Source organism: Neovison vison, chromosome 8 (genome assembly GCF_020171115.1).
Source record: "Neovison vison isolate M4711 chromosome 8, ASM_NN_V1, whole genome shotgun sequence".
In the NCBI taxonomy this organism is placed as follows: Eukaryota; Metazoa; Chordata; class Mammalia; order Carnivora; family Mustelidae; genus Neogale; species Neogale vison.
Genome location: NC_058098.1, coordinates 1,089,216 through 1,100,217, shown reverse-complemented (window position 1 = coordinate 1,100,217; position 11,002 = coordinate 1,089,216). Strand labels below are relative to the sequence as shown.

The following is an 11,002-nucleotide window of genomic DNA, read 5'->3' as shown; positions in this document are numbered from 1 at the left end:
CGACACGCGCCGCCCGGGGGTCTGCCCGGCCCTCAGAGGCAGCCCCGAGGAGCCCAGAGCCCCGAGGAGGCCAGGGCCTAGTGTGCAGGGCGTGAGGGAGTCTCCCGCCCCCGCTGCTGTGAGCAGGGCCCTGCCCCACGCCTGCGACAGGATGGAACTCTCGAGAGGGACTCTGAGGACAAGGACAGGAGGGCGGCGCGGCTCACATGGTCCTTATCTAGGAAGACCCATCGTGGGTCCTGAAGTCCGTTTAGGTCCCCGGGGCCCACAGCTCACCATCCGTGGGAGCCGTGTGTCAGGAGGGCAAGTGTTGGACGTGAAACTGTTACACAAACGCGCATTTTGTGAAACCAGCGTGACTTGATGTCAAAACCACCAAGATACCACGGAATCGAAGACCGCAGGGCACCATCTGACGTGAACCAACATGGAAAAACTCCTCGTAGAGTCTTTGCGAATGGAATCCAATGACATTTTTGAAAAAGGATAAAACGTCTTGACCAGGTAGAACTTACTCCAGTGACACGAGTGTTGTTTACGTTTGAAAATCAACCCAACATCGTTTATTCTATTAACAGACCAAGGCGGGGGGAAGTGTTTGACGAATCTAAGATCCCTATAAAAACTATGAAAAATAGAAGGGAATGTCCTCAACCTGACACAGGGTATCTATGAAATACCTCGAGCCAGCTTCACACTTTCCAGTACGACACTGACTGCTTTCCCTGAGGTTCAGAAGAAGGCAAGGACGTCGCCCGTCACTAGTGCTGCTCACTATTGTACAGGAAGCTCCACTCTGTCCAAGAAAGCACGCGGAAGAGAAGGCACCAGGTTGAGAGAGAAGTACAGCTGTCTTTCCTTGCAGAAAACCTGACGATCTATGTCAAAAACGCCCGAAAAACCCTGACCTCACCATGGTCACAGAATAGAAGAAAGCATTCAGATATCAATGTCTCCTGGGCACTTGGGCGGCTCAGTCGGTTGGACGTCTGCCTTCCGATGCCGTCATGGTCCCAGGATCCTAGGATCGAGCCCCGCATCAGGCTTTCCCCTTAGCAAAGAGTCTGCTTCTCCCTCTCCCTCTGTGATTGTTCTCTTTCATTCTCTCTCAAATAAATAAATAAAATCTTAAAACAAATCACTGTATCTTACACCCTAGCAATGGACATGTGCACATTGGTTAAAACACAATACCACTAACCATTACTCAAAAATATGCTTAGGTATAAATTTCAACAAAACACATGTTTTGAACATGTATGTTGGATGTCAGACTGAGTATTTTCCTTAAAACTCCTCAGTGTTCTGCCTGCTCATCCCTCCCTACTTTTCCCCCGGAAGCCCCTGATATTTGTTTTTCCACAGTGTTGCCTATATCACCCCGTGTGGAGCCCTTTTCTGATTGGCTTCTTTCACTTTGTTAGATGCAGTTAAAATTCTTCCATGTCTTCTCGGGCTCTGACGGCTCATTTCTTTTTTTTTTTTTTTTTTAAGATTTTATTTATTTATTTGACAGAGAGAGATCACAAGTAGGCAGAGAGGCAGGCAGAGAGAGAGGGGAAGCAGGCTCCCTGCTGAGCAGAGAGCCCGATGCGGGGCTCAATCCCAGGACCCTGAGATCATGACCTGAGCGGAAGGCAGCGACTTAACCCACTGAGCCACCCAGGCGCCCCGGCTCATTTCTTTTTAGCCCTGTATAGTATTCCGTGGTCTGGATGGCCCACAGAGTGTCTGTCTGTCACCTACTGAAGGACGTCTTGGTTGCTTCTGAGTTTTGGCAGTTACGAATAAAGCTGCCAAACGTCCACGTGCAGGTGTTTGTGTGGAGAAGAGTTTTCTGCTTCCTGGGATACACACCAGCGGGAGTGGCTGCAGATCGCATTCTAAGCCTTTTGTAAGGAACCAGCAAACCGTCTTCCAAGTTGGCTGCCCCAGGTCGTGCTCCCACTGGCAGTGGATAAGGGTGCCTGAGGCCCCACACCCTCACCAGCCTTTCGGGTCCGCGTTCTGGATTTTGGTCGTTTGGCCTTTTGCAGACTCCATCACCGCGCGGGCTTGGTGGCCGCATCTGCAGGTCTGGGTGGCGCTTCCGGGGCACAGTGCATGCTAGAGGTCAGCAATCAGCTTGTCTCGCTCCTGCACAGCCAGGACTCACGGATCTGGGAACCGAGAGCTGGAAATGGGGTGGCTCCTCTCTCTGTCCCTCTCCTGATCCACGAGCTGGATCTCTGCTGCCAGTTCCTGCAGCGTCTGGTTCTAGAAGGCTCAGTTCAAGTGGAAGAGAGCCTCGTCCAGAGGACGCAGTGACGGTCTCACTGGGCTGTCGGCGGGGGCGGCCACCTGGCCCCGTGGGACCCTTTGTGCCAGTGAGTCAAGGGGCAAAGAAGGGATACTGTATGGGCCAGGCTGATTGGGCCTGCCTGTCAAGGGGCAGAGGGTCTGCCGGAGGATTCCCAGGGCACCTCCAGGTACCCCAAGTCCTGTGATTGAAGTCGGTGCAAAAGTACAAGGAGCGAATTCAGGCTTTGCAAGTCCTCGGGGTCCCACCAGGCAGGGAGTCCCAGCCGGGAGCACAGACTGGGTGGTGAAGAAGGCCTTGTGGTCGGACCACAGCAGCTGTGGCTGACCTTGTCCCTGCTTGTTTTGGGAGAGACTGTCTTCTCCTGAGATTGCCCCGTTTTCAGGATGGCTGCATCCGGTTAGGTGGGGGGCGTGATTTTGCCATTGTCCTAGTTTAGAAAATATGGTTTATTTATTTATTTATTATTTTTTAAAAATCTTGTTTATCTATTTGACAGAGAGATCACAAGCAGACAGAGAGGCACAGGGGAAGCACGTTCCCTGCTGAGCAGAGAGCCCGATGCGGGGTTCAATCTAGGACCCTGAGACCAGGACCTAAGCCAAAGGCAAAGGCAAAGGCTTAACCCACTGAGCCACCCAGGAGCCCTGGAAACGTGGTTTAAGGAGTGGGGGAGAGCCTTCAGGGGGTGCTGGGGGCGGTGCTGGGGTCGTCCTAAGGGCGGGGCTGGGGGGCGAGCTGGAGGCGGGGTTGGGGGCGGTGCTGGGGGCGGTGCTGGGGTCCGTGCTGGGGTCGTCCTGAGGGCGGGGCTGGGGCGAGCTGCGGGCGGGGTTGGGGGCGGGGCTGGGGCGGGGCTGGGGCGGTGGTCGGGGAGCTGCCGCGCTCCGGGCCCAGCTGGGGGCCGTGCTGAGGTCAGTGCTCGGGTTGGGGGTTCTCGCTGGGGCGGAGCCGGGGCCGCGCCGGGGCTGGCGTTTAGCCGGAGACGTCCCTGGTCGGAAACCGGCCAGTCTTAGCGCGGGTGTCCTGGTGGCTCTGGATGCGCTTCCTGCGGCGGCGCGCGCTTGTGCCGGGCCCGGCCCGCCGCGCTGACCCACGCTGTGTCCGTGGTGGCTCAGCCCCTGCGTGCTCACCCGCTGTGTGCCACCCGTGGCGTCGCCCTAGGGCCGGCCGTGGGGCAGTGCGCGCGGCCGACCACGCGGGACCAGCAGCGCGGGCGGGTGAGGCCGTGCGAGGCTCTGCGGGGAGGAGGTGATGCCGGCCCAGCAGCCTTCTCGCGGCGACGAGGACGGCTGTCCGGGACCCCGAGGCCCCTCTGCCCCTTGCGACTGCCTGCCTCTGGGTTTGCGTGAGGCACGCAGACAAAGCTCAGTTTAACATCTCTGTTGCTCGGGCGTTTCCTAAGTGTTTTCCCTGGCGGTGCAGCTGTCGGCATCGGCAGAGAAAGGGCCAGAGAGTCCGCCAGGAGCGCTGGTTTCTGGATGGCCGCATCTCCCCACCGCGGCCGTGTATCTTGGTTTACTTAATACCCTACTTTGAGGGGTGTCTGGGTGGCGCAGAGGGTTAAAGCCTCTGCCTTCGGCTCGGGTCATGATCTCAGGGTCCTGGGATCGAGCCCCAAGTCCGGCTCTCTGCTCAGCAGGGAGCCTGCTTCCTCCCCACCCCCACCCCCACCCGCCTGCCTCTCTGCCTGCTTGTGATCTCTGTCGGTCAAATAAATAGAATCGTAAAAAAAAAAAATTACAGAATCCCAATTTTGTGAAAGAAAAACAGGGGAAGAAGATTCAAGGAAACCGACAAATGTCATCAACAGTTACTGCTGGGTTTCAAGTCACAGGGCCTCTCAGTGCTCCCCCCCCCACCAGGGTCCTATGGTAAGCGCAAACCACAGGCCTCACAGGGAGACCCAGCAGCCCGGGGGCGGAGGTCCCCCTTCCCTCCTTCCCCTCCAAGGCCCTCAGGTGGGCTTGTCCATAGCGGCCTGTGCTTGTCTGGCCCCTCGCTCAGGGCCCCTTCAAGAGCAGTCCCTGCGGGCCTCACCCCCTACCCAGCACTGCCTCTAGGCAGGTCCCTGGACTAGTGGGGTGGGGGGTGGAGCTGGGGAGGGTGCCCAGCCTCTTCAGTGTTGTCCCCGTGGAGGCCCAGCCCCTCCCAGCGCTCTGGGGAACATGCTCCTTTCATACCCCCTTACAGCTGCCTCTGCACCGAGCAGCCCAGCCGGCACAGCACCAGGACTACGGGCCACAGCCTGGTGGCACCCCTCCCCAGGTGACACTGTGGCTTTCGGGTCCCAGGGACACATCCTCAAGCAGGACCCCTCGCTAGTTGGGCTTCTGGAGAGCCACACACGCCTCGGGGGTCCCGGCCTGTGGGTGACACTGGCTGCACGCGGTCGCAGGTGGGAGAGCTGATGGGGCGACCGCTGGCAAGGTGAGGACGGCGCCGCCTGGTGCTGCATGGAGCCTCTGGAAGACGGGCTTTGGGGTGAACACACACGAGACCAAGCGTCTGAGTAGACGATGGACTGAGGATTTTAGAATGGGACCCAGTTTTCTGACATTTCGGGGAGACCCCTCTGGCGGCAGCCCGCTGGCCTGATGGCTCATGGCGCCGTGCTCGGCACTCCTCAGCGTCTGTCCTGCAGAGCTGGGTCTTCCGACCTGTAGGGTCTGGGTGGCCAGCAGCTCTCTGGAGAGCGGCCCTCCACGTGGTCAGGGCTGGCCCCTCAGGCTCCACAGCAGGTTCCAGGGACTTTTGTGGGCTGCCCCTCTGCCCCCGGAGTTGGTTGTGAGCTCTGCTGGGACGGGAGCCTGTCCTGCCGGAAAAGATGTCCTCGCTTCTGCCCACAGCAGAGTAGGGGGGGGCTCAAGTTGAGAAAGGGAAGTTCGGGCAAGGCGTCACCGGACTGAGGGCAGCTACGGGTAGCGTGACTTGCTGCCTTCACCTCTGCTCCCGCCGCGGCTGCGGGCAGGTTCCCGGAGCCCTGAAGGGTCCTCGTCAGCCTGCTGGCCCCGCCACCGCCACGCACGCCACCTCGCCACGTGCTCCCTGAGCAGCACTGGGCACGTCCAGCCACACGCTGAGCAGACAGAGCTGCAGGGTCACCCGGCTCAAGGCCGGAGCTTGTCTGCTGCCTGAGGACACATGGTCGTGTCCCCCGCACGGGTCTAGCCCAAGTCCCAGCGGGGAAGAGTGAGAGCACACAAGGGACAGAAAACCTTCTGTAGACGTTTATTCTACCTCGAGTAACAAACCTACGGAGCTGCATGTTTTAATGTACAGTGATATCACACTTTGCAATATAAAATACAATTTACAGAAATTTCTATCAAGTAAACCTAAAGAAACACACTTGATTTTTACATTTGTGTATTTAAATTAGAAAAATTTCTTTTACATGTAAAAAACCCTTCACATCGTATAGATGTTGGAGCTTGACGCCGCTTCAATGCAATTTAACATACTGACACGGGGTCTGGGACCGGTCACACGAGTCACCAAGTTCTCCGTGTCGTTCTTACCATTTGAACGTTTGTGCTAGAAAGTGAAAAATCCGTAGTGACGTACAATGGAGGAGACTCCAAAGAATGAATGAAATTCTCTAATGTTACAGTTGCAAAAGTAAGTTTATGAAAATATAAAAAAATTATCAAAGTGTATTTATTTGTACAGTCAAATAAATTAGCAAGGGTGTCTCTGCTTTCCCCTTCGGAAGGACTGGACGATGCGCGACAAGGAGCAGCTTCTCTGCCGTCGTGGAGCGACAGCACGTCACCGTCCTCCGTCTCAGACGTCACACAAACACCGTCCCACTCTCAAGGACAGACTTTACAGCGCATCACGGACAGGGCAGCAGCCTGGGGCGGGCGCACTTTCCCTGGGCCACAGGAAGGGCTGTGGGGATGTCGCCTCACAAACAAAAATGCTCCTGATTATGCAAATCAAAGTCAACCCCCACCCCCACCCCCGTTTTAAAGAACACTTAATTGGCTTCTTTTCTCACCTTTTTTAGGCTGGTAAAGGTTACACCTTTTTCAATAAATTGCTATTTAAAAAATGCAACAGTTTCTACTTGGACAGATGTTGCTTTTAATCCTGTCTTTGAGAAAAAAAATGTATAAGGTGATCTACAAAACCAGCAAAACTAAGAAATGTTTTGTTTCCTGGTTGAAATTTGTAATTCAAATTTCCTCGTGACAAAAGAAAAACGCATTTGTAAAGCTCTGTCTTTCCGCACACCGCGGGAGGAGCAGAAGGCCTTCTCCCGGCTTCGGCTTCGGTGCCAGCCGGCCTGTGACAGCAGCTTTCAGAAACAGACCCGGATCTGTTCAGAGCAGATCTCGGTACAGCTATGGCTCCAAGGTCCACGGAAAGTCCCTTAAAATGTACTATAATCAAGTTATTGGAAAAGATAACTCTATAATCCGAGAAAGCAATATGCTTCTGTAGACACATTCCCATTCCAGCAGTTTTAAATGGAAATACCGAGTTCTTAGATTTTAAAAAGCATCTGAGTTGTAAGATGTGGAATTTTGTAAGAAACCACTGTACGCAAAGCCGCAGTCCCTTCGAAGCGCAGGGGGTTCTACTCTGCGTCCCAGGCCGGCTCTCCCCGAGGGCGCTGCGGGGAGGCGCGCCGGCCGCTAGTTCTGCCCCGCGGGGGTGGCGGCCCGCGGGGCGTCCGCTCTCGGGTCCCGGGCGCCCTCCTTGCTCTTGCTGCGGTCCTTGCGCTCCCGGCCGTGCTCGCGGGTCCCGTCCCGGCCGCGCTCCCTGCTGCGAGAGCGCTCCCGCTCCCGCTCCCGCCGGCGCTCCCGCTCCCGGTTGCGGCTGCGCTCGCGGCTCCGGCCCCACTCGGACGCCCGCTCCGGATCCCGCCCCCGCTCCCGGTCCGCGCCGCGCTCCCGGCTCCGGTCCCACTCGCGGCCGGCGTCCTTGTCGCGGTGCCGGCCGCGCTCGTGGCCCCTTTCCCAGTCCCGCTCCCGGCTCCAGCGCCGCCCTCGCTCTCGCCGGCGCTCGTCCAGGGCCCGGCCGGGCCGGCTCTCGGGCGCGGCTTCCGGCTCGTCCAGAGGCTTTTCTTTGGGCCCCGCTTCGAACCGCTCCCTCGACCGCCCTTCGAAGGCCGGGCTCCTGTAGTCGTGGCCCTTGGCCTCTCGGAACTCGGGCTCAGGGCCCTGCGCGGGCGCCTCGTCCCAGCGCTCGGGCCTGTGTGGCGGCGGGTGACTGGGCAGCTCCAGCAGCGGCCGGGGGGCTGCCTTCAGCCCCGGCGCCGGCGGGCCCTGGAAGTGGAAGCGGGGGGGCGCGGGCTCGCTCTTCTCGGGAAAGGGCACAGACCCCCTCGGTCCGCCGAACGGGAGGGGTGCGGGCGCGCGGGGGTTGGCAAACCTCGGGGGTGAGCTCACCCTCTGCTCCTCGAATGGCTGAGGCTGAACCCCCCTGGGTCCTGGCATGAAATTTGGCGCTTGGCCTCTGGGTCCTTCAAACTGATTGGGATGCGGCCCCCTCGGGCCCACAAAGTGGCCGGGGGGAGGCCCCCGCTGACCGCCAAACTGAGAGGGAGGAGGACCCCCTCGGGGTCCTTTAAACTGTGACAGCAGAGGCCTTCTCTGGCCTCCAAACTGGAACGCCGCGCCTCGACCTCCCACAAACTGGGATTGTTCTGCTCCTTCAAACTGAGGGGCAGGGCCGGCCAGCTCATCGTACGGGCTGTCCTGGAATTCTCTCTTCTCCCCGTGGGGGTCCTTTCGCTCCTCAAACTGGGGTGGTGCTGATCCTCTGGGTCCCCCAAGGTGGGAAGGGGAGGGGCCCCTGCTGTCCCCATAGGGAGGGGGCCCATGTGGCCCTGAGAACAAGGAAGGGATGGGCCCCTTTTGGGCCCCGAATCTGGCCGGGGGAGGCCCTCGCGGCCCATCGCTATTAGAAACAATATTCTCTTCAGAAAACGGAGGGGCTGGCCCCCTTGGTCCTGAGAAACTGGGGCCATGAAGCCCCGCTGTCCCAAACGTGCGTGGCGCTGGCTCACGCTGGCCCTGAGTTGGGGGCAGAGGGGCCCCTCCTCTCTGTCCAGCTGAGGGGAACGTGGCGGCCCCCTCACCGGGTCTGTCTCCTTCGGCTTCAACCGCAGGGGGGTCACCTTTTTCAGCAAACTGAGCATTTCTCGGATCCTCGTACTTTTCCTGAGCGGCACACACTGGAGCTGAGAAAGGGTCCCTCGCTCCCGGGGAGGGAAAACTCGGCGCGTCGCTCGGCAGAGGGAAGCCCGGCTGGAAGGCGGAGCTGGGGGGCGTGGGCAGCAGCACCCTGCGGGCAGGTCTGGGCGCGCTGCCCGAGCCCGCCGACGGAGGGCCGCCCTCCGCAGGCGGCACCACCGGGCTCGCGGAGGGCTCGTGCTTGGGGCCATCTGGCTTGGCGGGCAAGGCAGCCTCCGCGCCGTCCTCCCGGGCTGCGGGGGGCCTGGAGCCGGCTTCGCTCTCGCACTGCTCCGCGGCCAGCCGCCGGGCCTGCCGCGGGTCCCGACTCTGCCGCGGGTCGCAGCCGGGGCCTGCCGCGGGAGGGGCACCGGGGAGCGTGGCCGGGCGGCCCGCGGGCGGCTGCTCTTGCGGGAACAGCTCGGCCTGAGGCAGGGAGGCCTTTGGGGGCGGCGACATGAGTGCGTCGGCCACGGAGAAGTGCGCCATGGAGACGCCCACGGCCGCCCTCTGCTGCCGCAGCGCTGCCTCCTGCTCCGCCACCTGCCTCTTCTGCTCCTCGATCTGCTTGTTGAGCTCCTCGATCATCTGCTGCTGCTCCACCAGGGAGGGGGCCGCCCCGGGGGCCGCCGGCTCAGCGGGCCTGTCCGCCGCGCCGCCCTTCCCGTCCGCACACATCCGGTTGGGCAGGTCGTCGATGGCCACTGTGGCTTCTTCTAAAATGGTCTCATCCTCCGGGTCGTAGGCCACCTCCTCCCGCTCGGCGGTCTCGGGGGCCTTCTCCGCGTCGGGGCGCCTCCCTCGCTCGAGCTGCGCGCCGAAGGCTCTCTCGGGACCGTACTCCTCTTCGGGGTCGTAGGGTCGGTCATCTTCCTCGTCCTCCAGGGCTCTGTCTTTGGAGAGCTGGCCGAACTGCTGCACGATCGGATCCAGCAAAGGCGCCGCGGGCAGCCCTCCGTCGGCCTTGGCTTTGGGGTCTGGGTGGGAGACCGGGGCCGACTCCGCAGGCTCTCTGGCAGGGGGGTCGAAAGACTTCTTCTTCCCAAACAGCGTCTGCAGGATGTGCTCCAGGGGTGACGCTGTTTTGGAGGTGGAGGGATTGGCGGAAGGAGCGGCCGTCGGAAGAGCCGGCACGGCGGGCGCTGCGGGCACGGTGCCCGGGGCTCCCGGTTTGAGCGAGGACAGGATTTTCAGCACGGATGACGAAGCAGACGCGGCAGGGGGCTCCGGCAGCGGGGGCGGCGGTGGAGGAGTCCCCGGGGGTGTGGTGCTGACAGCCATGTCCCCGGAGCCCACCTGGAACCTGGGGGGCTTCCTCTCGGGCTGCGGGGCCACGGACACTTTGGGATACACCGAAACCTCTGTCTCTTCCTGGGTCTGAGGGCGGGTCCGCTTCTCCTCTACTTTATCTAATTCTCCTGCACCTGAAGGACGCTTTATTCTCTGGCAGATTACTAACCCAAGGATTATGTTGGGACGCGGTGACTCAAGACCTGAAAAACAAAACGGTTGTGCACATTTTAGAATCTAACTTCAGCCTTTGCTCTTCAGGGGCAAATCCCACGGGCAGCGGTAGTGGGCGCGTCTCAACGGGCAGGAGGAAGGGGCTCACTGGCAAAGTAAAATCAAGGGTTGGAAGAGCGCAAGTGCTTACTGCCAAGGATCGTGAGTCCAGGCCCACACTGACCCGGCGGCCCGACCCCCGCAGCACCACCACAGAGCCCAGGGCCTAGCTCCCGGGGTAAACTCACCCCGACTGTCGGAACTTGCGCTACAGACCCAAACCTCAGATCCAAAGCCGAAGCGACCGCGTGACGGCGGGCATGGGGAAGGCCGTCACGCAACCGTCCGTCAGCATCTGCTAAGCCCCGGGGCGTAAGGCACAGACTACAGGGAGGACCTGCCACAAAATCATAGCTGTATTCTTTTATTTGCCTCTTGCTAACACATCAGAAAGGCAACGGCCCGTCCCATCTTAACTGGGGATTTGCGCCACGTAAATGAAGCCGTAGGTTCGAAGCAGAGGGCCAGGCCTCCAGCATGGTTACAACCCTAACCTCTGCACACACCATTAGGGAAGTTCGGCAGCTGCGAGTGTCCAGGTTCCGGTGAACGGGAAGGACCGGGCTGATTGAAATGGCTAAAGTAAACGTTCTTCTGGGTTTAGAAAGACGCTCCATGAACATGAACCTAACCAGATGTGCACGGTCTTGGCAAGCACAGGCCGGCACAGAGACAAGCAGCCCAGAGTGTTCAGAAAACCAGCAGGGGACAGCAGGCCACGCGGAAGACCCTGCGGTTTCTGGGCACAGGACAGCTCTTAAACATAATCATTTCTTAAGTGAAAAAACATTATTCTGTTCTAAATTGCACATCTTTCCAGGAAGGTCAGTACTTCAGTAATGATTCTCTACCCCACACTCATAAACCCAGAATACCAAAAGAGGAACAAAACCACCCAAGTCACAAAAGAGTAATTTTAGGGAGAAAGGGTACACAAACAAAAATTTGTCAATAGTGA

The 11,002-nt window shown here is 59.5% G+C and overlaps 1 protein-coding gene across 5 annotated transcripts in view; it reads right to left on the bottom strand.

Annotated features, from left to right (window-relative positions):
* Window positions 1-5,512: 5,512 nt before the first annotated feature.
* Window positions 5,513-11,002, bottom strand: part of DIDO1 (death inducer-obliterator 1) — a 48,876-nt gene continuing 43,386 nt past the window's right edge. For all 5 annotated transcript variants that reach the window (XM_044262700.1, XM_044262699.1, XM_044262698.1 and 2 more), the window contains one exon: window positions 5,513-9,974. In XM_044262700.1, coding sequence (XP_044118635.1) covers window positions 6,940-9,974 — 3,035 coding nt within the window. In that variant the 3' untranslated portion in view covers window positions 5,513-6,939. The remainder of the gene's footprint in view (window positions 9,975-11,002) is intronic.